The sequence below is a fragment of the Trematomus bernacchii genome, unplaced genomic scaffold (assembly GCF_902827165.1).
Source record: "Trematomus bernacchii unplaced genomic scaffold, fTreBer1.1, whole genome shotgun sequence".
In the NCBI taxonomy this organism is placed as follows: domain Eukaryota; kingdom Metazoa; phylum Chordata; class Actinopteri; order Perciformes; family Nototheniidae; genus Trematomus; species Trematomus bernacchii.
Window position 1 is genome coordinate 1,624,318 of NW_022987447.1, and position 27,495 is coordinate 1,651,812.

The 27,495-nt window shown below is 46.4% G+C and overlaps 1 protein-coding gene, 8 non-coding genes and 3 pseudogenes across 9 annotated transcripts; 9 read left to right on the forward strand and 3 right to left on the reverse strand.

Annotated features, from left to right (window-relative positions):
• Positions 1-33: 33 nt before the first annotated feature.
• LOC117492698 lies at positions 34-114 on the forward strand (annotated as a pseudogene).
• Positions 115-5,045: 4,931 nt separating this feature from the next.
• On the forward strand, positions 5,046-5,237 carry LOC117492654. The gene has a single exon (XR_004556878.1). It is a non-coding gene; the product is annotated as a U2 spliceosomal RNA (small nuclear RNA).
• A 328-nt stretch (positions 5,238-5,565) lies between these two features.
• Positions 5,566-5,729, reverse strand: LOC117492641. The gene has a single exon (XR_004556875.1). It is a non-coding gene; the product is annotated as a U1 spliceosomal RNA (small nuclear RNA).
• A 366-nt stretch (positions 5,730-6,095) lies between these two features.
• On the forward strand, positions 6,096-6,212 carry LOC117492757. The gene has a single exon (XR_004556892.1). It is a non-coding gene; the product is annotated as a U5 spliceosomal RNA (small nuclear RNA).
• A 147-nt stretch (positions 6,213-6,359) lies between these two features.
• Positions 6,360-6,550, forward strand: LOC117492643. Its single transcript, XR_004556876.1, has one exon. It is a non-coding gene; the product is annotated as a U2 spliceosomal RNA (small nuclear RNA).
• Positions 6,551-17,261: 10,711 nt separating this feature from the next.
• Positions 17,262-17,397, reverse strand: LOC117492791 (annotated as a pseudogene).
• Positions 17,398-17,763: 366 nt separating this feature from the next.
• On the forward strand, positions 17,764-17,880 carry LOC117492762. The gene has a single exon (XR_004556893.1). It is a non-coding gene; the product is annotated as a U5 spliceosomal RNA (small nuclear RNA).
• A 147-nt stretch (positions 17,881-18,027) lies between these two features.
• On the forward strand, positions 18,028-18,218 carry LOC117492647. The gene has a single exon (XR_004556877.1). It is a non-coding gene; the product is annotated as a U2 spliceosomal RNA (small nuclear RNA).
• Positions 18,219-18,546: 328 nt separating this feature from the next.
• LOC117492705 lies at positions 18,547-18,710 on the reverse strand. Its single transcript, XR_004556883.1, has one exon. It is a non-coding gene; the product is annotated as a U1 spliceosomal RNA (small nuclear RNA).
• On the forward strand, positions 18,684-26,340 carry LOC117492420. The gene is made up of 5 exons (XM_034142696.1): positions 18,684-18,721; positions 19,402-19,696; positions 19,839-20,839; positions 21,984-22,462; positions 24,398-26,340. Exons 1-5 carry the CDS (start codon positions 18,684-18,686, stop codon positions 26,338-26,340), a joined length of 3,756 nt encoding a protein of 1,251 aa, XP_033998587.1.
• LOC117492765 lies at positions 19,077-19,193 on the forward strand. The gene has a single exon (XR_004556894.1). It is a non-coding gene; the product is annotated as a U5 spliceosomal RNA (small nuclear RNA).
• On the forward strand, positions 19,341-19,421 carry LOC117492691 (annotated as a pseudogene).
• Positions 26,341-27,495: the final 1,155 nt, after the last annotated feature.

Here is a 27,495-nt window from a genome sequence, read left to right on the forward strand (position 1 = left end):
CGAGTCCGTCTCCTGCAGCAAACGTTAAGGGTCATCGCTTCTCGGCCTTTTGGCTAAGATCAAGTGTAGTATCTGTTCTTATCATTTTTCCCAGGAAGGACATTTCGAATCACGAGGAGAAAGGAGCGATGGCCGGGAGGGCCGATGACGGACAGCCGATCCCAAGAGTCGGGCTGAGATTCACACTGCGCTTCCAGGCAGTTGGCGCAGACGAAGATGTCGTATCGAGGACGTGGTTCTGCAGGAAAGTCATCATGGAGCAGCTCCATCTGAAAGTTGATGTCATCTACTGCCTACAATGGAACCAGCAGGAGAAGGCTTTCGACGTCACCCTAAAGGACGAGCAAGTATACACAAAGGTTGCTAAGGACTGTGTTGCTGCTGCTATGGTAAAGCCGCTAGCCTGCTACAAGGTTTTAAATTTGGACAGACCAAATTTCAGGACAATCACGGTCCACATGTTTAATCCCTTTGTGACTGACAGAGCGCTGGCTGATTTTTTGAGGCTGTATGGGGAAGTGCTAACTGCTGCAAGACATGTCAAGGACACCATGGGGATCTGGACAGGTCGAAGGCAGTTCCAGGTGCTTCTTAAAGCTGAGCCAGAGGGTTTTGGCGGCCTCAAGCACCCGCCTGCCTCCTTCAGCCTTGGAGCAGATCGAGGGTACCTTTTCTACCCGCGTCAGCCAGCTTTCTGCAGGCGGTGCAGGCAATCAGGCCACGTTGAGGGAGGGTGCGCTGGCGCCAGCTGCCGTTTTTGTGGCCAAAGAGGACATGAGGCCAAAGACTGTACAGTGCCCAAGGCCTGCCATGGCTGCAGTGGGATCGACCATCTATACAGAAGCTGTCCTGAGCGTAGGAGGACGTTTGCGGAGGTAGCCGGGGCCAACAACCGGAGGGAAACGGAGTTCGAGGACCTTCTGGAAGGGCTTATCCAGTGCCAGAAGAATATGTTTCCGGTGGGCACGGGGGAGGCCGCGGCGGTGGAGCGGGTACCGGGCGGCGGCTCGGGGTCTGACAGCGTGGGCCGAGGGCCTGCGGGGAATACGGACTCAACTGTAGCAGCCGATTTGGGGGTCAAGCCTGGGATACGTAAAATACAGGAGGCTTTCGGAACAGAGGCTCCAGAAGACAATGGGGACTGCTCGCAGGTCGGAGACAGTAAAAGGCCAAAGACAGAGGGGACGAGGAGGAAGGGGCGGGCCAAAGAGGTGGTGGCGGTGGTGGATGAAGGAGATGGGCAGCAGAAGAGGGAGGGGCCAGGGAAGGACAGTGACCAGGGGAGGGGTAAAGCGGACGATGGCCATGGTTTGGGTGGAGGGATGGTGGGGGAGGACCCAGGGGTTGTAGGGGTTGGGCTCCAGTCTGGTTTGCCACTGGACCGGGGGCTGCCGGCTGCTCCACTGCTGCAGCCACCTCCCTTGGGGGATGACACACAAGGGGGCGTTGTGAGTCCCTCCACCTCTTCAAGTGTGGTTCCTGTGTTATGGGCCGACCAGATGGACAGTTTCAGTGAAGACCCCTATGCATCGTGAAAATGGAGTGGGTAATTTTTCCTTTGTTAAGGCTTAACATTTCATCCTCATGACACGTTATTTTGATGTTCTCACTTTGAATGTGAGAGGAATGAGGAACACTGTTAAAAGAAGGACTGTTTTTGATTTTTTAGGCACTTTGCATGTTGCCATAGTTTTTTTGCAAGAGGTCCATCTGAGAGACATGGGGGATGTGGGGATGTTTTCAAGGGAGTGGACGAAAGGGGACTCAGTTTGGAGTGTAGGGGGGGTTCACTCTACGGGGGTTGGGATTTTGTTTTGTTTTAAGGAAATAAGGGTGGAGGATGTTTTTGTTATTGACCAGGGCAGGGCAATAGGGGCAGACATTGTTTGGGGAACAAGGAAGCTGCGGGTCATTGTGGTATATGGACCACAGTCACCGGCAGAGCGGACTAATCTGTTTTCATTAGTGGAGCCTTTCCTTGTTACCAATAGACAGGTAATTATAGGGGGTGATTTTAATGTTGAGCTGGGGAAGGGAGGGGATGCCAGCGACCAGTATATTTCACAACTCATGGTTAGATATGGGTTGGCAGATGGGGGTAAGGGGGTCAAGCCACACATAGACAGCCCCACGTGGCGTAACTCAAGAGGCGTGGCAAAACGTTTGGACTATTTGTTTTTTTCCAGGTCTTTAAACCTGATCACAGGTAGGACCATCCCTGTTTTCTTTTCTGACCATGATGGCCTGCTGTTTCGAGTAGATGTGGATGCGCTAACTTTTGGGCCTGGTTACTGGCGCCTAAATGTCAGTGTTTTGGAGGAAAAGTTTTTCAACCAACAGTTCCCTTTGTTTTTTAAGGGAGTGTTGGGCCTCAAACCGCTGTGTCAGGGGATACTAGAGTGGTGGGAGGTAGCCAAGGACAGAATTAAGACCTTCTGCTTAGGTTATTGCAAAAGGAAGGCAAGACGGTCAAAGAGGGAGATGTCCCATCTGCAGCGACTCCTAGAGCGTGAGTACGCAAAGGGGAACTGTGGTTCTACTATAAATGAAAATGTATGCAACTCTTTGAAGGCAAGGCTCAGACATGTCTCTGAAGGCAAGGCCCGGGCTTTCCTGGCGAGATCACGTTCAGAGTTCATTGAGCAGTCAGAAACATGTTCTGCTGCTTTTTTCAGCTCGGTACGGGCTAAAAAAGCAAGGCAGGTGGTGACAGGGTTTAGGGACAGTCAGGGTATTGTAGTGACAGAAGAGGGCCAGGTGGTGAGGGTTGCCACGGATCATTTCAGGGACAGCTTTAAGGAGAAAGATGTGGGAAGAGGGGATGATTTCCTGGAACTGCTGGATCGCCAGGTTCCAGGGGACATAGTGCAGGCTTTAGAGGTCCCTCTAACAGTTAGCGAATTGGAGGGTGCGCTCAACAGAATGAACAAGGGTAAGGTGCCAGGAATTGATGGCTTACCTGTGGAATTCTATGCAAAGTTCTGGAGCATATTAGGGCCAGTATTGTTGGAGGTGCTGACAGAGGTACTGCAGGCAGGAGAAATGAGCGGGTCTTTAGCCACCGGGGTGATCTCCCTCCTGTATAAGAAGGGGGATCGCACTGAAATAGGTAACTGGCGACCTTTGACCATGCTGTGTGTGGACTATAAACTCTTGGCAAAAGTTCTCACTGATAGGCTAGGCGAAGCAATGCCCCATGTGGTTCATGTTGACCAGACATGTGCGGTGCCAGGGCGCTCAACGAGATGGAACCTGCAGCTCCTAAGGGATGCTGTAGCTTGGGCAGAAGACAGAAACCTGCCACTCATGCTGGTTGCTCTTGACCAGACCAAGGCTTTCGACAGGGTGCAGTGGAGTTTTATGTTCAGCATTCTGGAGAGGCTAGGTTTTGGTAAAGTCTTTATAAGGTGGTTGCGCACATTATACATGGACGTGGGGAGCAAGGTAGTAGTGAACGGATACCTAGGCGATTTTTTCCGGTTACAATCGGGTGTGAGGCAAGGGTGCCCTCTCTCACCACTGCTATATGTGCTCTATATGGAGCCTTTGGCGGCAGCCATTAGGGCAGACCCAGGGGTCAGAGGTTTTCTAGTGCCTGGCAGCAGAGGGTTACGGGTGAAACTGTCCCAGTATGCAGATGACACCACTTTGCTGCTGGACAGGGATGAATGCCTTATTCGTTCTCTGCAAATCATGGAGGACTTCGGCAGGGCATCCGGTTCTAAGCTTAACTGTGCAAAGTCCTCGGTGAAGTTTTTTGGGAAATGGAGAGAAAGGATAGATGCACCAGGGGGTCTTGCTTTCTGCCCAGGGCCTATAAAAGTTCTGGGGGTCAGTTTTGAGTCTACTAAAAGTGCTTCCCTGAGTTGGGCAAGACGGCTTGAGGCAGTAGAGAGGAAAGTGTCTCTCTGGAAGAGTAGGCAGCTGACCTTCATAGGGAAGGTATTAGTGCTGAAGGTAGATATATTGCCATCCCTCCTATATCTCGCATACATATATCCGTTGCCGGTCAGCATGAGGAGGCCTCTCATGCGCCTCGTGTTTGGCTTCATATGGGGTGGGAGATACGAGTATGTGGCAAGAGGCCGCATGCTGGCTGGGGTCGAAGCAGGGGGGAGAGATGTACCACATTTAACTCTGAAGATGGACTGCATTTTTGTTTCGACTTTATGTAGGGAAGTATCAGGCCCAGTAGTACATCCTTCTGGTTATTTTATCCGCCTTTTCTTTTCTTATCAAGCAAGAGAGCTTATGGCCTGGAGCAATTTGGGGCCCAGAGCGGAACAGCAGCCATGGCACTACCGCCATGCAGCAAGGTGGCTTCGGGCTCACCCGGAGGCTGCCGGGCCAGAGGTGAAACTCAATCACAGAACCCTATATAAAGAAGCCAGAGAGAAAATCAATGTCGGTCCTGTCATTGGAATACCATCCAAAGTGTGGAGGAGGATCCAGCCGAAGGGACTAGACAATAGGCTAAAGGACCTTAACTGGCTGTGCCTGCTTAGGTGCCTGCCAGTGCGGGAAATCATGCACCGTCATGGATTGGCAAGGTCTCCGGTGTGCCCTAGGCCAGACTGTAAGGATGAAGAGACCATCAGACATGTCATGTGGGACTGTCCTTTCGCACGGGGAGCATGGAGAAGAGTGGAAGGGTGGTTAGGACAGAGTTTTCCTGGTCTTAAGATGACATGGGATGGGATCGAAAGGGGCTCGGGTCCTGGTGAATATTGGGCAATGTTCCCCATTTGGCTAGTGGTAAGCCTGCTGAAGAGAAATCTGTGGCTGGCTAGGCAGGATGTTGTAAAGAACAAATGCTGCAGCAGCATAAGGGGGATCATAGGAAAAGTAAGGGCAGATTTGAAGGGGAGAATGGAGAGGGACATTGTGAAATGGGGACAACACGCCGCTTTGGAAAGATGGAAGGGGGGTTTAGGGCTGGTGGGGTGAAGACCAGATATATATAGTAAAAGTGATATATGTGTTTGTATTGAATGTCCTTTGTTTACTTGTTTGTAAACTGTGTATAACAATGATGTAAATTGAAGATTTGTTATAATAAAAAAAAAAAAAAAAAAAAAAAAAAATCTGTTCTTATCAGTTTAATATCTGATACGTCCCCTATACGGGGACTATATATTAAATGGATTTTTAGCACTGGGAGCCGAAAGAGGGGCTTGCCCCGTTCGCTCCACGCATCGACCCGGTATTGCAGCGCCTCCGGGAACGGTGCACCCATCTCCTGCCTTGTCGAAAAACAAACACAGACGCATCTCGAAACAACAACAAATGGTTTCATTTGAGGGCAGAAACTGCAGCACATCGGCAGCAGATCCTTTTTTGGACTCTATGCCAGAGAAGCTAAAGGTGACAAATTGAACTTGCCTTGGCTCTGGAGCGTGGCACGCAGAGTGAGGCTCACTGCAAGGGACAGAGATATTTAGAGCCCAAAGGAAGGACACGCTGTGGGAGGACATTGACACCAGAAAGTCTTTCCTGGAGCAAAGAAGCTGCCACACATGCAAGCTGTAGCCAGGTTGTCTTTGACATTTTCTTCAACACTATAATCAGGGGAGAGCGCGAACGCAGTCCCCCACTACCACAAATTATGCAGTCGAGATTCCCACATTTGGGGAATTCGCAGCGGTCAGCATAGCCGGGGTGCAATGGCCGAGCCTCGCCCTGGGTGAACCACCTTGGTGATCATGGTATCTCCCCTGCCAGGTAAGTATGAGTTGGATGGGTCAGAGGCAGGGGACTCTTGCAACGACAAAGGACACGGCGTGGCGGTTCCTGCCTCTGAGCCGGCCAACGCAGCCCATCAACCACATTTAACCCTAAGCCTTAAAGACAGATAAGTCTTGAAATAGAAATAGGTTCCAATCGGGGGCACAAACTGCAGCACAGCAGCAGGGTCTTTTTTGGACTCAATGCCAAAGAAGCCAAAGGTGAGAGCCACGAACCATGCTCGCGCAGCTCTAGCGCAGCTGGGGGAAAGGGTGTGGCCTGGGAGGTGGAAAAGCCAAGTCAGGGTCACCGCGAGGGGATTGGACTGGGACAACTGCGGTGCTGTCTGTTCTCGAGGACGGCCTCCACAATTACTCTGGTTTCTCTTCAAAGCGTATAAGTCTTTCGCCTTTTACTAAAGACTTCCGTGGAGAGGAACACCTACGAGTTCAACCTATTTTTGGTAGGCTTGGCCGTTTGGCTGAGCATTCTGAGTTTGTGAAAGACAAGAAAAGGGTTAGGGTTAGGGTTAACCCAGTTACGCAGCGCCTCTCTTATGCCAGGTCAAAAGAGCCGCACCAAGACCGGCGGTGACTGCGCAACGAGTCCGTCTCCTGCAGCAAACGTTAAGGGTCATCGCTTCTCGGCCTTTTGGCTAAGATCAAGTGTAGTATCTGTTCTTATCAGTTTAATATCTGATACGTCCCCTATACGGGGACTATATATTAAATGGATTTTTAGCACTGGGAGCCGAAAGAGGGGCTTGCCCCGTTCGCTCCACGCATCGACCCGGTATTGCAGCGCCTCCGGGAACGGTGCACCCATCTCCTGCCTTGTCGAAAAACAAACACAGACGCATCTCGAAACAACAACAAATGGTTTCATTTGAGGGCAGAAACTGCAGCACATCGGCAGCAGATCCTTTTTTGGACTCTATGCCAGAGAAGCTAAAGGTGACAAATTGAACTTGCCTTGGCTCTGGAGCGTGGCACGCAGAGTGAGGCTCACTGCAAGGGACAGAGATATTTAGAGCCCAAAGGAAGGACACGCTCTGGGAGGACATTAGGTGCGTTCACACCGGAGTACTTTGGTGTACTTTTCCCACAATAGTTCATCAGAACTACGATATATTTGCGTTCACACCAAAAAGCCCCAGGAACTAAAGTAGCTCAACTTAGTTCGCGAGACTCGCTTTTCAGTCCCTGCCACAGAGCAGGGTCTTTCGTGGGATAAAGTAGTTTGTACGTCTGATTGGCTGTGCGGAATGCAAACCACGCCCGTTTGACTCCGAATTTTTTGTTGTAAGCGGCCATTGTATTTCCTCGCTTCGCAGCACACACGAAGAGATTCCTTTTGTGAAAGCAGTTATTATAGCAACACTAAATAAATCAATTGGAGCGGTGGAGTGATGAGGATGAGGATGTGTCTGCGCTTCTGGCGATTGACTCGGAGGACGCGAAGCGCCACATTCCGAAGCTTCTACTGAATGCAGTTTCCGTGGATCAGCAAAGTTAGCAGACCTGGCAAAGTCATGTCGGGACGACTACCAAGGTAAAATAAAATACATGCACTGCACTGTTTTAATCTGCACAATACTGGTCTTAGATGTACTTTTATTTGCTCAGTAGATCGAGCTAGCCACGGTAGAACTTGCTAACGTTAGGTCCAAGCTGGCTAATAACATCTAGCTAGCTAGCTATTCTCATCCATGCCCGCTATGAACACGTTTTGACTTGTGAATAAGTGTGCAATGTTCTGTAATTTGCTTCACTAACTCATGGCACTAATCGTGTGTTTCAGGCGAGGTGTTTCTCTCAGGATTAGAAACTAGTTTTCCCCTCCGGGATAACTCGATAATATAACGTTAGCAATTAGCATGCTAGCTGGACCTGTGTGGCTACACTGAGGTAAACAATATATTGTAGTTGCTCTAATTTCAAGTAATTTGCAACATTCATTCTACATGTTAATGGTAAAAGCTTAAACAGTTGATTACCTGCATGCCACAAAGACTGATGTTCTAATATTTTTGCACATTTAAGTAGAAATGTAATTGAAATTCTATTTACTGGCTTAACATTGTTCCTTCTCATAGTATTATCCTAAATAGTTTGACCTTGTTTCCTCAGAAGGCTTCTCAGACTACATGGAGGATCCCTCAGAGAAACACAGTTTCCACGTTCAGTTCCCCCCCGCTGAGAGTAGGCAGCCTGCGCCCGGTCAGCGGACACCATCAGGACCACTATCTGATCACAGAGGATCCCATCCTGACCGCTGCTGCCATACTGCAGCAAACAGGAGGGAACGGAGGTGAAAACACACTTTATACATTTAGATATGTGGAGCACAAAGAAAAGTGTTGAGTTTAACTATAAAAATATTAGTTTCAACTAACCTAATACCGTTATATGAACTTTGCTGTGTTTTCAGCGTAGCTTTGTAAAGGTAACATTTAGCAGCTAAACTGTGGATAACAAGTAAACCACATTGGTTTGTTATTCAATATGGCCACCAAAAGCTTTTTGAATCATTACATGTCACTTGTTAGACGCTTTTATCCAAAGCTTACCTACTCAATACTGATTTGAAACCGTTGTTACATACAGTTACGGCATTTCCTGTTTCTGCCGGAGAGAGGGGAGTTTGTCCCAAAAGCTTGCCGCTGTATTTACTCCCTCCATCTGACAGGAGGGAGCCTCGTTGAGCTGCGAGTGTGGCTACAGACGGAGTTCACTCCGTCACGGAGGGGTAGGGTCGAGGGAGTGGTTTGGGATTGGGCCTCAGAGGTGGAGATCGCCCACAGTGATGACTCTGACGTGGGGGGCTCTCTGTTATGGGCTGCTCCCCTTCTGGTATTTGGACAATGTTGTGTCGTTTTTGCGATTAAACTGATCTTGTATCTTGCATATTTCACCTTAGGAAAGTGGGCACGCGATGACAGCTTCCTTGACACCATGGACTGCCGTGCCATGGTCAGCAAGGAGAATGAGGACCTGCGTGCCAAGGAGATGCACGACGAACGGCTGCTGCATTCACACAAGGCCCAGGAATCGGACGACCAGCTGCTCATGTTGATGCAGCGCCATGCTGACTCGGCGGCGCCAGGTGGAGATGTCGGCGCGCCAGGTGGAGCAACAAAATACCTTTCAGGCTGGGCTTCTGGCAGTGCTAAGCGAGCTGATTAAATCCAACAGGCCTTCAATACAAAATTAAGAAAAACTTGTCGTCGTTGATAAACTGTACAATGACTTGTTGGGAGGCGTGTGGTGCAGTGGTCTGGTGCGTTGGTGTTCGGATCAGGGGAGCACAGGTTCAAACCCCACTGCAGTCAGGATGTCGTTGTGTCCCTGTTATTATATTGTTTTGATACTACTGACACTTATTGATCTGCTGCTGATAAATAAAAGAGAACCTACATTGCGATTAAACAGAAAATGTATCTTGCTTATTTCTCCTGACACTTTATGGTGACCTGTGTAGCATCCTATACATCACATGTAAGTGATTATTCTGATACCATCATGACACCATGAAACTGGCGAAGCTTTATTTATTGTGTCCCACCCCATATATGTGTCTTTGAAAAAGATCATTCAATTGTATTTCAAAATGGCGTCCATCCAACCCAGTCTCACGGCATTTCGTGTTATAGTCACGTTATTTAATCTATTGATTCGTGTGCACCACCACGATTATCCCCTTATTTTCGTGTCACACAGAACGATTTTAAAGGCAATGTATTTCTATTGGCAATGTGTTTCGTGCCTGCAACACGTCTTTTTCTCGGTCTGGTCGTGGAAGACCGGAAGCTGTGTGGTTCATAAAAACATGTTCTTACTCAATATCAAGCCACGATTATTGCTTTTATTTAAAATCGTATCATTTCGGACTTTTGTTGCCGTCTGTGAGGAAAAGAAATGGGGCTCAGAGCCTCAGGATACTGAAATCTGTATTTTTAAAATCTTTTTTTCCTTCTAATTTGTTATTCTTTTCAAAATAACACACTGTTATTTACTCAACAATAACACACAATTATCCTTGTTTTTATTTATTGGTTTAATTCGATAATCTCGGGCTATTTTGACGTCCGTCAGGAACTGAATTTCAAAATAAAGTCAACACGTCTTTTTCTCGGTCTGGTCGTGGAAGACCGGAAGCTGTGTGGTTCATAAAAACATGTTGTTACTCAATATCAAGCCACGATTATTGCTTTTATTTAAAATCGTATCATTTCGGACTTTTGTTGCCGTCTGTGAGGAAAAGAAATGGGGCTCAGAGCCTCAGGATACTGAAATCTGTATTTTTAAAATCTTTTTTTCCTTCTAATTTGTTATTCTTTTCAAAATAACACACTGTTATTTACTCAACAATAACACACAATTATCCTTGTTTTTATTTATTGGTTTAATTCGATAATCTCGGGCTTTTTTGACGTCTGTCAGGAACTGAATTTCAAAATAAAGTCCAAAACAATACCAGAAACAGATTTAGGATTTTTCAATAATCCTCAGCGGTGATTGGATGTTTTAGCCGCAATGCACGTAGGGATATGGTGTTTATGCACACGTTTCTTTCGTGTCAGAAAGCACGATTTTCAAAGTAATGCATTTTAAGTGGAAGAATTGTTCGTGTCTCCTCTTCGTGTCTCGGGAAGCCGGAAGCTGTATTATTTTCTAATGTTTATTTTTTTTAACCATAACGGGTACTTTACATAACATTGAGTCAAACTTATCCTTGTTTTGTTTATGTTAAATTGTTATTGTCGATCAATTGTCCATTTTATTTATTAAGGTTTAGGATATTTGCCAGGAGAAGGGAGACCGTCGGAAACCGGAAGCTGTATTATTTTCAATGTTTTTTTTTTCTTTTATTAATTTTTTAACCATAACGGGTACTTTACACAACATTGAGTCAAACTTATCCTTGTTTTAATCCTTGTTTTATTTATGTTAAATTGTTGTTGTCGGTTAATTTTCCATTTTATTTATTAAGGTTTAAGATATCATTAGTCTTTTATTTTATTATTATCATGCTTGATGTTTACACTTTTCTGCATTTTATAAGGCAATATATACTTTTTTGTTTTTGTCTGTAGGCTACTTAGATTATTAAATAGTTATTGTGTCAAAATATAGGAAATGTATTAATATTTTATTGTATAATCGGTACAGGAAATGACATAATTCAGAGCACCACCTATTGGCCAAAGACCCCTGCCATCGGCATAGAGTGGCGAAGTCCCTCCCACTTACTTCCGGGGTATGGGACCTTATTCCGGAAAAGTTATGCATTGAAGTCAATGGGGAGAGAAAACGTATCTTTCGATCCCGTTTGAATTGTGCCATGAATTACACATATGATGTTTGTCAATCTTAAAAAATCATTTCCATGTCAAAAAAGTCACAGTTTGTCGTAAAACTGTTGAAATATAAGACTATGAAAAATACGTAACTAGAAAGACTACAAATCCCAGAGTCGCGTAAGTGATGTCACAATTGTTTACCTCCACCATTCAGATACCTAAGATCAGCGCAATATAGATATAATCTATCTATATGGCGCTGGCTAAGATAAGATAACTTTAACAAGATGCCTGTGTGCTTAGTACCAGGTTGTTATTATACCAGCAATGGGTCTTGCTCGTTCTTTTGCTTCCCGTCTGATGAAACGACCAGGAGTGGCTTGATCAAGTTAGCTACCTAGCTAGTAGCTAGCACGTTAGTTAGCATTACAGCCTTGTCATTTTTATTAGCCTTAACATGAAGTAACATTAAGTAACCCAAAATGTTAAACAGTAAGAGTAGTAGTCATATTTCGTGAACCCTTTGAATAGTACTGTCACCGGTGTGATCATTCTATAATACACCATTTAATTCCGGGGGAGAAATGCTAACGCTAACGTTAGCATCGGCGATCTTTTCTACTTCATGCTATCTGCACAAATGGTTGACATTAAACATTAAAACGACCAGGCAGTTCAGAGAGAATCAAAGGAAGGCAGGCTTTGCATGACATTCTTCAGGACGTGTTTCATTGTGGTGATAGTCAATCGTTTGTTGACAAGACAGTAGTGACGGCCATCTTGGTGACGTGTGTGGTTGACCAGAGATGTAGTTCATTGAGCCTTTCACACAAACAAATGTGTTACTTCACAGTTTTACGACACATTTTAATTTTTTTGACTTGCAAAATTATCTTTTAAATTGACAAACATCATATGTGTAATTCGTGGCACAATTCAAACGGGATCGAAAGATAATCTTTCTCTCTCCATTGACTTCAATGCATAACTTTTCCGAAATAAGGTCCCATGGGGCTCAACCGGAAGGGGAGGGACTTCGCCACTCTATTGCGATCCATCCTCTGACAAAGTAAGTTGTGTCACTAAAGTCTGATGCATGATTTAATAATTGGGGCTTTTTTTTAAGCCTTTTCTCGCATAGTTCATCATACATAATGAACTGTTCTAAGTCTGAGAAATGCTTCCGCCATAATCAGCAAAGCAACATTAATGTGAAATTATTCTTGCGGGCGGCTAGCTAGCTAGCTCACGTTCAACATCAGCTTAAACTAGTTTAGCTACATTTATATCAGCTCATAAGTGGTGTGTGGAAAATATTTGTCTTAATTACGGCTACATACGTCGGTGTTAAAGTGTGAGTTATACGTTATCTTAATCGCTTTTGTTTGACACATGACAGTGCTGCCGAGCGGACATTTAACATATGTTTGGGGGGGAGGGGCATAGTCCATGTGCACGGCCATGTGCTTGTTACGAGTCTGAAACAGGAAACACGTAAATGAACTCACTCAGTCTGTCTAAAGTAGTTAAACCGTCACAATGTGCATTTAAAAAAGCTAGTTTCACTACATAATTCACTTTTTCTGTTCTCTCCTGCAGCTCCTGTACCCACACCACAAACCCATACACTGATCTACACCATCATAAAACCAACGGCACTTTTAAGAGCCAAACTCTCCCTATCTCCCTATCTAGCTCTCTTATATCTATCATCTATTTCTTTATTCACCCTTCTATCTATTCTGTGTACTTCTCTACTTTCCTGTGTTTGTCAGTCTGTCTGTTTGTAATCCTGTGTTAATCATGCCAGGTGGGTCTACAAAAAAGACATGTCCCTTTTGTCAGAACATTTTATTTTGTGCACAGAAGATCTGTGCACATTGCCTTAAGGAGCAGTCAAAAAAGCTGCGCCTTGAGAAGAAGCTTAAGCGGTTTGATGAGAAGCGAGAGGATTGGGTGTCTGGGCGGAAGAAGAACCACAACATTGCTTCCATCAAGGATGAAGCCATTGTCTTGGTATGTACACTTTTTACTGTATGTTAATGCCCGGACACACCAAGCTGACACCAAAGAACTGACACAGACGGACCCCCGACTGTTTGCCAATATATTGGGCCAGGATAAAGTTGAATGTTGTTTTTATATACATTTATTTCTTAATGATGTTTGTATCTTATTAACCAATATACACTTTGATATCAACTTCAAATATAGATATTATTGCAAAAGTATTATTTAATATTCTCTTTTCTTTCAATTTTAAAACTACTCTTATCTTAACTTTCACAGCCAAGGGACACTATTTTAATTTAACTTTCACATTTAAATAAACAGAGCACTTCCTTCACTTCCATGTTGTGTTCCATTCTTGCTTATGTACACACTTTTAGACATTAAAGGTAGGGTAGGTAAGTTTGAGAAACCAGCTTGAGTGCGCTAGAATTTGAAAATACACAACCGGAGAAAATCTGCCACTTCCTCACAGAGCCCCTCCTCCAACACACACGAACCATGAGGGCACGAGATAAGTTTGTGCACAGATGGAAGGCTGACAGGCAGGTAGGCCATCCAGTTATTTTAGCCGGGCCGGCTCAGATGATTGGTCGTGCTTTTTACAGTACTACGGCTTCCACAGATGATATTTTTTTATGGATTTTTTGTCAAAGCACTTAAGATATTCATTGCTATCGGGATGTTAAGAGCATTCCATGGAATATAACAACAAGTGTATCTCGAGCCGGTTTCTCAAACTTACCTACCCCACCTTTAATAAGACTACATCATTGTATGTTACTACTCTATATTACTCTTACGACTGCAGCCACAACATACGGGAACGTTTTACATTGCAGCACGCAATTTCAATTTCAACAGTGTCAAGCTATGCTTGGATTGTGTTACATTTTTAATTATGCAATACTCATTGTGTACACAAAGTGTTACCTGTTAATTGTTGAGTGGTCACACATTTGCATCTTATTGTACTTTAACTTTAAGATTATCAGGGTTTGAACTGGGACTCAGGATACTGATTTATTTGTATTTTGTGTTTGTCTATAAAATATTGTTCTGCTTCTACTGTGTAACCCTTCCTGGTAAATACATGATTCTGCAAAAGCTAAACTCAGCATCTAGGTTTATGAATGGCATACAACTAGATGCTGTCATCAGTAATGTTATAGTTGTAGTTATATAGTTGTTTCCTTTCCATTTCTTTAAACAGTAAATATATTATTTTGTCATTACAGCTTGAGAAACTCCATGCCATTGGCTTTAAACCAGTGCTGCTTCTTGGCAAGGAGACCAGGAAGAAGGAGGTCAAATGTGAAATCCTAACCCCTCGCTGCACACTGACCGCCTATGCCCAGGATAAGATAGGCACTTTTTATGAGTTCCTTTGTGAAGGTGAGATGCTTGCACTATATCTTCACAGTTCACAGTATTGTGTACACAAAATGTTTGTATCAATGTTAAACTCTTCTAGGGATGGTTCACCCCTAAAACATGTTCAGTCAACGAGTCCTTACCTCCCTGACAGTATAAACGTTGGAGAGCTTAACATTTCCTTATAACCAACACAGTTATATGGAATGAGTTTGGATCAACTCATTTAATAAAGTCAGTTAAGTTAACAACAACTTACAGCGACTGTTTTCAATCCATCCAAATCTTGTGGGACAACAACTTGATCCAGTATTTATCCTTTGATACAGCCAGAAAGCATTCATTCGAGCCATTTATTTGGGTTTGGCAAACTATATTTTTGTGAGACAACTAACACACATCCTTTCTACCTGTTAACTGTCACTATTTTTAGCTGCAAAGTATTACAAAAGTTGAAAGTAATTGCAAAATATTTAGGGATATGGACAACGTTTGACTGTTTATTATTTTAGCAAACTACATACAATAAATACATTTTTAAACACTGAGTATGTAGCCTAATGAGACATGGCTTACTCTGCAGAGGGGACTTGTGGACATTTAACTGTTATTTATCAGGAAATAGGTAGGCAAGTTTACTTGAATTTGAAAAACCATTTTGGGGTATTGTGCTACCACTTGCGCATTCATTGTATACAAATTGAAAGTTGTTAATGTCAAGGTAGTTGGGTTTGATGACTGAAATGTAGTTTTAGGCTTGAGCCATCCCTTAAGCAATTTCCTTTTAGCAAACCGTTCCTAAACTGTTTGCTTTATCAACGCCCAAAAGGGAGAAATGTTTTGAGGTTAATGGTAAGAGCACAATACATGAAGACGATCCCAGTTGACCACATATTCAGTTTGGCAGTTCTGTATTAAGGTCATGTTTCTCGGGTTGTAAACAAAAGCAGTTATCCAGTGCATCCAGAGGTCCCTTTACATTACATTTAGCAGACGTTTTTATCCAAAGCGACTTGCTACTTATTTGATTGCACTTATGCAAAACACGTTTGCGTCAGTCTTATAAATTCTGAACAAAATGTGTGGATGTAAATAATGTAAGGGAACATACATGCACACGTCTATATGTTGTCTACCGACAAATTGACATTTGTAGACACAAATCGGAAGAATAATATCGCAAAAACAAAACCATAAATGGTTGACTGGATAAATACCACTATTACTGCTATTAACTTTGACTGCACACAGTCCTACGACATGACGAGTATATTTTTGACCCTGTCTGGAAACATACCTTAAGCACGCTGTATTTCTTATTTCTAGATATATGAGTTAACCTCTTTGTCTTAAGCAAGTCAAGACCAACATTTGTTTAACTTGCACAGGTTGGACACAGGACTCCACTGGCCAGGGGGTTGCGGAAGATCCTGAGGAAGAGACAGTCACGCTGAACCTCACACCCTGTGACCCATCTGAACCAGAAAACAACTGGCAGGAGGCAGGGACGTCAGAGACAAGCACTGTGCAGGTGGAGGTGCTGAAGACCCCCCCGTGAAGCAGTGTACCACCAAAGAGGTAGGGCAGGAGGCAGGGACGTCAGAGAGCCAGGTGCCAGAGACAAGCACCGTGCAGGTGGAGGTGCTGAAGACCCCCCCGTGAAGCAGTGCACCATCATAGAGGTGGGGCAGGAGGAGCAGCCCCAGCGGGATGATCTGAGACAGGCTACCACCACGGAGGGGCCAGGTAATAAAATAGATAGATCGAATCGGAGGGATGAAACCCTCTTTAATGGTCACACATGCAGAGCACACAGCACACACAGTGACATTTGTTCTCTGAGATTTGCAGCTTTTATATTTATGAAAGTCAAGAGTGTTTTCCGATATCTTCCTAAAAGATTATTGTAGGTAACTTGTTGACAAGTCATGCTTATACAATATCTCAAAACACCTAATTGCACTTCTTGCATTTTTGGGAATAATGATTGTTCCAATAGGTAAATAATAATAACAACAATAGCTTAATCTAAATAACAATTTCACCTACAACTTCATAAATATGAAAGGAAAATGGGATACTTGGGTATGTGTATATCCTTAGGTACTTGGATATAAATAAATATTAAACATTTAGAAAAATACAGTCTTTCATTCCTGAACAGACATGTGGTTACTCTATGGTTATACCTTTTTCACACAAAAATGCAAAGCAACAGCAGGCTTACTATACATTTGATAAATCACAAAATAAAACTCATGTCATTTTGTTTACACACAGAAAGGGTCTTACATTGTAGCGTTGGGCAGTAGGTCGATTACATCAAAATGATTTGGCACTTGTCCATATATTGTACGAGAGGTTGATATCATTAATATTGTGGTCTACCTAAAGCAATCCCTGACCCTAGGGGTAAACTTCGAAGCAACTCATGCAACAACGTCATGCAGCATATTTAAACTTTATACTCAAGAACTGCTTTAGATATGACACTGTCCCATAATGAATATGCGGGGAATAAACTTAGGTTTTTGAATCAAAGTTAAATTCATTTAACGTTACAGCACAACATGTTAATATTTATCAAACTATTCCTTACACATAAAGTATGGAGTCAATTATATAGGCAAGACAACAAAACACCTAGACTTCATAGATCAACCTCAATTAAATCGCAATAACAAAAAGATATCTGTACCTAACACCTATTGCCACCTCATGTGATGCTGCATTTGTGGGATGTATTTTGAAACTTGAGTTTAAGCTTAACTTGGTATACTGTATGCATACTTGCCAACCCTCCCGATTTTCGCGGGAGACTCCCGATTTCATTGCCCTCTCCCGGTTTCCTCCCGGGGTCATATTTCTCCCGATTTCTGACAAAATCAGATTTCAGCATAGGTCAGCATAGCCGGGGTGCAATGGCCGAGCCTCGCCCTGGGTGAACCACCTTGGTGATCATGGTATCTCCCCTGCCAGGTAAGTATGAGTTGGATGGGTCAGAGGCAGGGGACTCTTGCAACGACAAAGGACACGGCGTGGCGGTTCCTGCCTCTGAGCCGGCCAACGCAGCCCATCAACCACATTTAACCCTAAGCCTTAAAGACAGATAAGGCTTGAAATAGAAATAGGTTCCAATCGGGGGCACAAACTGCAGCACAGCAGCAGGGGTCTTTTTTGGACTCAATGCCAAAGAAGCCACAGGTGAGAGCCATGAACCATGCTCGCGCAGCTCTAGCGCAGCTGGGGGAAAGGGTGTGGCCTGGGAGGTGGAAAAGCCAAGTCAGGGTCACCGCGAGGGATTGGACTGGGACAACTGCGGTGCTGTCTGTTCTCGAGGACGGCCTCCACAATTACTCTGGTTTCTCTTCAAAGCGTATAAGTCTTTCGCCTTTTACTAAAGACTTCCGTGGAGAGGAACACCTACGAGTTCAACCTATTTTTGGTAGGCTTGGCCGTTTGGCTGAGCATTCTGAGTTTGTGAAAGACAAGAAAAGGGTTAGGGTTAGGGTTAACCCAGTTACGCAGCGCCTCTCTTATGCCAGGTCAAAAGAGCCGCACCAAGACCGGCGGTGACTGCGCAACGAGTCCGTCTCCTGCAGCAAACGTTAAGGGTCATCGCTTCTCGGCCTTTTGGCTAAGATCAAGTGTAGTATCTGTTCTTATCAGTTTAATATCTGATACGTCCCCTATACGGGGACTATATATTAAATGGATTTTTAGCACTGGGAGCCGAAAGAGGGGCTTGCCCCGTTCGCTCCACGCATCGACCCGGTATTGCAGCGCCTCCGGGAACGGTGCACCCATCTCCTGCCTTGTCGAAAAACAAACACAGACGCATCTCGAAACAACAACAAATGGTTTCATTTGAGGGCAGAAACTGCAGCACATCGGCAGCAGATCCTTTTTTGGACTCTATGCCAGAGAAGCTAAAGGTGACAAATTGAACTTGCCTTGGCTCTGGAGCGTGGCACGCAGAGTGAGGCTCACTGCAAGGGACAGAGATATTTAGAGCCCAAAGGAAGGACACGCTCTGGGAGGACATTGACACCAGAAAGTCTTTCCTAGAGCAAAGAAGCTGCCACACATGCAAGCTGTAGCCAGGTTGTCTTTGACATTTTCTTCAACACTATAATCAGGGGAGAGCGCGAACGCAGTCCCCCACTACCACAAATTATGCAGTCGAGATTCCCACATTTGGGGAATTCGCAGCGGTCAGCATAGCCGGGGTGCAATGGCCGAGCCTCGCCCTGGGTGAACCACCTTGGTGATCATGGTATCTCCCCTGCCAGGTAAGTATGAGTTGGATGGGTCAGAGGCAGGGGACTCTTGCAACGACAAAGGACACGGCGTGGCGGTTCCTGCCTCTGAGCCGGCCAACGCAGCCCATCAACCACATTTAACCCTAAGCCTTAAAGACAGATAAGGCTTGAAATAGAAATAGGTTCCAATCGGGGGCACAAACTGCAGCACAGCAGCAGGGGTCTTTTTTGGACTCAATGCCAAAGAAGCCACAGGTGAGAGCCATGAACCATGCTCGCGCAGCTCTAGCGCAGCTGGGGGAAAGGGTGTGGCCTGGGAGGTGGAAAAGCCAAGTCAGGGTCACCGCGAGGGATTGGACTGGGACAACTGCGGTGCTGTCTGTTCTCGAGGACGGCCTCCACAATTACTCTGGTTTCTCTTCAAAGCGTATAAGTCTTTCGCCTTTTACTAAAGACTTCCGTGGAGAGGAACACCTACGAGTTCAACCTATTTTTGGTAGGCTTGGCCGTTTGGCTGAGCATTCTGAGTTTGTGAAAGACAAGAAAAGGGTTAGGGTTAGGGTTAACCCAGTTACGCAGCGCCTCTCTTATGCCAGGTCAAAAGAGCCGCACCAAGACCGGCGGTGACTGCGCAACGAGTCCGTCTCCTGCAGCAAACGTTAAGGGTCATCGCTTCTCGGCCTTTTGGCTAAGATCAAGTGTAGTATCTGTTCTTATCATTTTTCCCAGGAAGGACATTTCGAACCACGAGGAGAAAGGAGCGATGGCCGGGAGGGCCGATGACGGACAGCCGATCCCAAGAGTCGGGCTGAGATTCACACTGCGCTTCCAGGCAGTTGGAGCAGACGAAGATGTCGTATCGAGGACGTGGTTCTGCAGGAAAGTCATCATGGAGCAGCTCCATCTGAAAGTTGATGTCATCTACTGCCTACAATGGAACCAGCAGGAGAAGGCTTTCGACGTCACCCTAAAGGACGAGCAAGTATACACAAAGGTTGCTAAGGACTGTGTTGCTGCTGCTATGGTAAAGCCGCTAGCCTGCTACAAGGTTTTAAATTTGGACAGACCAAATTTCAGGACAATCACGGTCCACATGTTTAATCCCTTTGTGACTGACAGAGCGCTGGCTGATTTTTTGAGGCTGTATGGGGAAGTGCTAACTGCAGCAAGGACGTGTCGGGGACGCCATGGGGATCTGGACGGGTCTAGGGCAGTTCCAGGTGCTTCTTGGGTCTGGGCCAGAGGGTTTTGGCGGCCTCGGGCACCCGCCTGCCTCCTTCAGCCTTGGAGCAGATCGAGGGTACCTTTTCTACCCGCGTCAGCCAGCTTTCTGCAGGCGGTGCAGGCAATCAGGCCACGTTGAGGGAGGGTGCGCTGGCGCCAGCTGCCGTTTTTGTGGCCAAAGAGGACATGAGGCCAAAGACTGTACAGTGCCCAAGGCCTGCCATGGCTGCAGTGGGATCGACCATCTATACAGAAGCTGTCCTGAGCGTAGGAGGACGTTTGCGGAGGTAGCCGGGGCCAACAACCGGAGGGAAACGGAGTTCGAGGACCTTCTGGAAGGGCTTATCCAGTGCCAGAAGAATATGTTTCCGGTGGGCACGGGGGAGGCCGCGGCGGTGGAGCGGGTACCGGGCGGCGGCTCGGGGTCTGACAGCGTGGGCCGAGGGCCTGCGGGGAATACGGACTCAACTGTAGCAGCCGATTTGGGTGTCAAGCCTGGGATACGTAAAATACAGGAGGCTTTCGGAACAGAGGCTCCAGAAGACAATGGGGACTGCTCGCAGGTCGGAGACAGTAAAAGGCCAAAGACAGAGGGGACGAGGAGGAAGGGGCGGGCCAAAGAGGTGGTGGCGGTGGTGGATGAAGGAGATGGGCAGCAGAAGAGGGAGGGGCCAGGGAAGGACAGTGACCAGGGGAGGGGTAAAGCGGACGATGGCCATGGTTTGGGTGGAGGGATGGTGGGGGAGGACCCAGGGGTTGTAGGGGTTGGGCTCCAGTCTGGTTTGCCACTGGACCGGGGGCTGCCGGCTGCTCCACTGCTGCAGCCACCTCCCTTGGGGGATGACACACAAGGGGGCGTTGTGAGTCCCTCCACCTCTTCAAGTGTGGTTCCTGTGTTATGGGCCGACCAGATGGACAGTTTCAGTGAAGACCCCTATGCATCGTGAAAATGGAGGTGGTAATTTTTCCTTTGTTAAGGCTTAACATTTCATCCTCATGACACGTTATTTTGATGTTCTCACTTTGAATGTGAGAGGAATGAGGAACACTGTTAAAAGAAGGACTGTTTTTGATTTTTTAGGCACTTTGCATGTTGCCATAGTTTTTTTGCAAGAGGTCCATCTGAGAGACATGGGGGATGTGGGGATGTTTTCAAGGGAGTGGACGAAAGGGGACTCAGTTTGGAGTGTAGGGGGGGTTCACTCTACGGGGGTTGGGATTTTGTTTTGTTTTAAGGAAATAAGGGTGGAGGATGTTTTTGTTATTGACCAGGGCAGGGCAATAGGGGCAGACATTGTTTGGGGAACAAGGAAGCTGCGGGTCATTGTGGTATATGGACCACAGTCACCGGCAGAGCGGACTAATCTGTTTTCATTAGTGGAGCCTTTCCTTGTTACCAATAGACAGGTAATTATAGGGGGTGATTTTAATGTTGAGCTGGGGAAGGGAGGGGATGCCAGCGACCAGTATATTTCACAACTCATGGTTAGATATGGGTTGGCAGATGGGGGTAAGGGGGTCAAGCCACACATAGACAGCCCCACGTGGCGTAACTCAAGAGGCGTGGCAAAACGTTTGGACTATTTGTTTTTTTCCAGGTCTTTAAACCTGATCACAGGTAGGACCATCCCTGTTTTCTTTTCTGACCATGATGGCCTGCTGTTTCGAGTAGATGTGGATGCGCTAACTTTTGGGCCTGGTTACTGGCGCCTAAATGTCAGTGTTTTGGAGGAAAAGTTTTTCAACCAACAGTTCCCTTTGTTTTTTAAGGGAGTGTTGGGCCTCAAACCGCTGTGTCAGGGGATACTAGAGTGGTGGGAGGTAGCCAAGGACAGAATTAAGACCTTCTGCTTAGGTTATTGCAAAAGGAAGGCAAGACGGTCAAAGAGGGAGATGTCCCATCTGCAGCGACTCCTAGAGCGTGAGTACGCAAAGGGGAACTGTGGTTCTACTATAAATGAAAATGTATGCAACTCTTTGAAGGCAAGGCTCAGACATGTCTCTGAAGGCAAGGCCCGGGCTTTCCTGGCGAGATCACGTTCAGAGTTCATTGAGCAGTCAGAAACATGTTCTGCTGCTTTTTTCAGCTCGGTACGGGCTAAAAAAGCAAGGCAGGTGGTGACAGGGTTTAGGGACAGTCAGGGTATTGTAGTGACAGAAGAGGGCCAGGTGGTGAGGGTTGCCACGGATCATTTCAGGGACAGCTTTAAGGAGAAAGATGTGGGAAGAGGGGATGATTTCCTGGAACTGCTGGATCGCCAGGTTCCAGGGGACATAGTGCAGGCTTTAGAGGTCCCTCTAACAGTTAGCGAATTGGAGGGTGCGCTCAACAGAATGAACAAGGGTAAGGTGCCAGGAATTGATGGCTTACCTGTGGAATTTTATGCAAAGTTCTGGAGCATATTAGGGCCAGTATTGTTGGAGGTGCTGACAGAGGTACTGCAGGCAGGAGAAATGAGCGGGTCTTTAGCCACCGGGGTGATCTCCCTCCTGTATAAGAAGGGGGATCGCACTGAAATAGGTAACTGGCGACCTTTGACCATGCTGTGTGTGGACTATAAACTCTTGGCAAAAGTTCTCACTGATAGGCTAGGCGAAGCAATGCCCCATGTGGTTCATGTTGACCAGACATGTGCGGTGCCAGGGCGCTCAACGAGATGGAACCTGCAGCTCCTAAGGGATGCTGTAGCTTGGGCAGAAGACAGAAACCTGCCACTCATGCTGGTTGCTCTTGACCAGACCAAGGCTTTCGACAGGGTGCAGTGGAGTTTTATGTTCAGCATTCTGGAGAGGCTAGGTTTTGGTAAAGTCTTTATAAGGTGGTTGCGCACATTATACATGGACGTGGGGAGCAAGGTAGTAGTGAACGGATACCTAGGCGATTTTTTCCGGTTACAATCGGGTGTGAGGCAAGGGTGCCCTCTCTCACCAGTGCTATATGTGCTCTATATGGAGCCTTTGGCGGCAGCCATTAGGGCAGACCCAGGGGTCAGAGGTTTTCTAGTGCCTGGCAGCAGAGGGTTACGGGTGAAACTGTCCCAGTATGCAGATGACACCACTTTGCTGCTGGACAGGGATGAATGCCTTATTCGTTCGCTGCAAATCATGGAGGACTTCGGCAGGGCATCCGGTTCCAAGCTTAACTGTGCAAAGTCCTCGGTGAAGTTTTTTGGGAAATGGAGAGAAAGGATAGATGCACCAGGGGGTCTTGCTTTCTGCCCAGGGCCTATAAAAGTTCTGGGGGTCAGTTTTGAGTCTACTAAAAGTGCTTCCCTGAGTTGGGCAAGACGGCTTGAGGCAGTAGAGAGGAAAGTGTCTCTCTGGAAGAGTAGGCAGCTGACCTTCATAGGGAAGGTATTAGTGCTGAAGGTAGATATATTGCCATCCCTCCTATATCTCGCATACATATATCCGTTGCCGGTCAGCATGAGGAGGCCTCTCATGCGCCTCGTGTTTGGCTTCATATGGGGTGGGAGATACGAGTATGTGGCAAGAGGCCGCATGCTGGCTGGGGTCGAAGCAGGGGGGAGAGATGTACCACATTTAACTCTGAAGATGGACTGCATCTTTGTTTCGACTTTATGTAGGGAAGTATCAGGCCCAGTAGTACATCCTTCTGGTTATTTTATCCGCCTTTTCTTTTCTTATCAAGCAAGAGAGCTTATGGCCTGGAGCAATTTGGGGCCCAGAGCGGAACAGCAGCCATGGCACTACCGCCATGCAGCAAGGTGGCTTCGGGCTCACCCGGAGGCTGCCGGGCCAGAGGTGAAACTCAATCACAGAACCCTATATAAAGAAGCCAGAGAGAAAATCAATGTCGGTCCTGTCATTGGAATACCATCCAAAGTGTGGAGGAGGATCCAGCCGAAGGGACTAGACAATAGACTAAAGGACCTTAACTGGCTGTGCCTGCTTAGGTGCCTGCCAGTGAGGGAAATCATGCACCGTCATGGATTGGCAAGGTCTCCGGTGTGCCCTAGGCCAGACTGTAAGGATGAAGAGACCATCAGACATGTCATGTGGGACTGTCCTTTCGCACGGGGAGCATGGAGAAGAGTGGAAGGGTGGTTAGGACAGAGTTTTCCTGGTCTTAAGATGACATGGGATGGGATCGAAAGGGGCTCGGGTCCTGGTGAATATTGGGCAATGTTCCCCATTTGGCTAGTGGTAAGCCTGCTGAAGAGAAATCTGTGGCTGGCTAGGCAGGATGTTGTAAAGAACAAATGCTGCAGCATCATAGGAAAAGTAAGGGCAGATTTGAAGGGGAGAATGGAGAGGGACATTCTGAAATGGGGACAACACGCCGCTTTGGAAAGATGGAAGGGGGGTTTAGGGCTGGTGGGGTGAAGACCAGATCACCTAATGGTTATTACCAACATGAAAAGTAAAAGTGATATATGTGTTTGTATTGAATGTCCTTTGTTTACTTGTTTGTAAACTGTGTATAAGAATGATGTAAATTGAAGATTTGTTATAATAAAAAAAATAAAAAAATCTGTTCTTATCAAACTCTTAGCAGCACGTATGTCTTTATTCTTAGAAGAGCTGATCCACCCGGATCAAGCCTGTGCCGTGCCGGGGAGGAAGATCACAGACAGCCTCCTATTGATCCGAGACACCATCTGCTTTGCGAGAGATAGAAACTTTCAGCTTGTAGTCCTAAATTTAGACTTTGAGAAAGCCTTTGACCGGCTCTCACACCAGTACCTTTTCCAGGTATTAAAACAAATGGGGTTCCCGAAGAGGTTTATAGACTGGGTGGCACTGCTGTATCGGGGCACTACCAGCAAGTTTATTGTAAATGGGCATCTGACAAAAGCAGTCAATATAAACTGTGGTGTCCGTCAAGGTTGTCCACTATCAGCCCTCCTCTACATTATTTGTATAGAACCACTTGCACAGATCTTGAGAAGGGACCAACAAATCACTGGGGTACATATTCCAGGGAGCGGGGGCCTTCAAACAAAATGTATCTTATATATGGATGACATCAACCTTTTATGTACTGATCTTTTATCTGTCAACAGGACGCTGGACTTAACTGACTGGTTTGGACAGGCCTCTGGGTCAAAATTGAACATAAGCAAGACGCAAGCCCAATTTTATGGACCGTGGACAGAGACTGAGAAGACAGGACTTCCCCTGACTGTGACCCAGACCGAACAAAAGATACTCGGGATTCAATTTGACAATGAAGGGGGAGGGAAAACTAATTGGACGAGTTTGGTAGGGAAAGTCAGACAGAGACTAGGATACTGGGGACTTAGAGGACTGACCATGGAAGGCAAGGTTTTAATCATCAAAGCAGTGATCTTACCTCTGCTTCTACTGGTCGGTTCTGTTTTTATCCCACCCAGGAGAGTGCTTCTAGAGCTAGAACGAGCAATATTTTATTTTCTGTGGGGCTCCAAGTGGGAAAGGATAACAAGAAAGGAGATGAAAAAGTCAAAACAGAAAGGGGGGAAAGGAGTTCCAGACCTCCACTTGTTTCTAGGAAGCAGATATGCAGCACTCCACATCTACGCTGCCACTGCCCCCTCCAAAAACCCAAAGACGGCGGCAATGACAAGATTCTGGATGGGGACCTTTTTAAGAAGGATAAAGATCTTACCAATTGACCTCAAAGTACCAGTGTCCTTTAACCTGCCACCACCTTATGCTTTTATACAAACATTTTTAAAGAAACTTCAGCTTGAGCAGGAGGGTTTGCACATTTTACCTAATCATCGCTCCCTTCTCTCTGTTGTGCAGGAGCGAGAACCAGTGAGTCCAGTGCACGGGCTCGCTTTCGGTGAGCCCTCAACAGTTTGGTGCAACGTGAACCATCCCACTCTGACAAACAGACTCCGAGATATGTCATGGATGGTGGCTCATGAGATCCTCCCAGTCAGGTCCGTAATGCACTCCCGGGGCATGGCGGCAAACCCAACTTGCCCCCGACCAGGCTGTGGCGCACCTGAGACGGTGAGGCATCTGCTCTGGGAGTGCAGCGCTGCCGTAGACCAGTGGGCAAAGGCCGACTCCTTACAATTCCCGTGCTTGCCGGCAAGGGAGGTCCTCACAGCACAGCTGGTAATGTATGGGGTGAGCCAAAAACAAGACTGTTCTAGGGTCTTTTCTAAGCAATGGCTCACCCTAGCTGCCATCAAAGACGCCATATGGACCTCCAGAAACTTGCTGGTAAGAAGGCACATGCAGATCCCCCCCGTGGCTGTGATCCGGATGGCTGCAGCAACAATAAAATCAGCGACATGCGGCACGCCCAGGACACAGCCACAAAGAAGAATCGCCTCTGTGCTCATTCGGACGAAGGAGTCGGAGCCACACGGGAAAGGTCAAAGCAGCGCAGGCCCGACTCTCCAGGAAAGACAGGTGGGAAGGAGCAACAGGGTGGGGGTCTCCTCTGAGCACCTTGACAAGACTCAGAGAGACACAACCTGTTAAAGGGGAGTGGGATGAGCTCCCCTTGACAGGGACTCACTGCGCTCCTGCACAGCACTTTACACCCCCTTTTTAAAGACCTTAAAAGGAAAATCGTTTACATATGACAGGTATACAATGTTTTTAATGAAAGGCGATGCTTTTATGAAAATGGGTCTGATGTCTTAATAAAATCTTACAGTGTACATTCATTTATTATATGATTGCTCAAAATACACCTGTGTGACAAAAATGTGATGTAAATATGAAAAGTGCATGAATTAAGTGTCAATAAAAATTTTCCCAAAAGAAAAAAATCTGTTCTTATCAGCTCTTGGTCTTTTGGCTAAGACAGCGGTCACCTCCCTTTGGAAGGAAAACTTTTGCCTGTTGTGGCACTGTTTTCTGCTCCTCATTTGGGAGGATATTGTATTGTATTGTTTTGTATTGGTGCATTGTTCCTCTGTTATTCACTGTCTTTGCAGATCTGGGAACATCATAGGTTGCAAACTTTATCCTCTGGCCCCAACAACTGAACCAGGAAGGACCCGGGAGAAACTTACCTGGAACATCGGTTGCACACCTCATCGTCTGGCCCCGGCAGCTGAACCAGGGAAGTGTGAGTACCCTCTTTTAAGTATTTAATGGTCCGTGATCACTGTCTGCTGTGTTTAACTCAGATCCAATTAAGTGTGTGGTGCCTCTAACATGTCGGCCAACCATGCCGGCATGCAGAGGCACCATAGTGTGAGGTTCACTTTTGTGGAGAAGGATGGGAGGCAGCTGGCGTTGTCCAGATTGGACTTCTCCAGGAACCTCATTCAAAAAGCTTTGAACTTCTCCCCTGAGGATCTGAACTGCATCGTCACCCTTCCTTTTAACAAAGGCTTCGATGTTAGCTTCCGTACCCCAACGGCTTTTAGAGAATTTTGGACTAAATTTGAAACTGTAAAAGCCCAGTTTTTTGCCTTTGCTGTTGAGAAACTAACTGACAATGCCTTGAAAGTAGTCATTGTCAGGATGTTCAATGAGACAGTAACTGCAGAAGACATTCACTTTTGGCTGGGCAGATACTGCACTGTAAAAGGCCCGGCTACCAAAGTGAGAGATGAGGACGGCATTTGGAACTGTGCCTGGCGGGTCCCCATTCAACAAGGGCAAGACCCCCAAGGCTTTCAA

Bases quoted from the DNA above. Each gene is read 5' to 3' on its own strand.
- LOC117492420 (XM_034142696.1), top strand. From the start codon at position 18,684: ATGGTATCTCCCCTGCCAGGTAAGTATGAGTTGGATGG. The intron at 18,722-19,401 runs GTCAGAGGCAGG...CATTTTTCCCAG, and splicing joins GGTAAGTATGAGTTGGATGG to GAAGGACATTTCGAACCACG. The intron at 20,840-21,983 runs GTGAAAATGGAG...TGCTTTTTTCAG, and splicing joins AGTGAAGACCCCTATGCATC to CTCGGTACGGGCTAAAAAAG.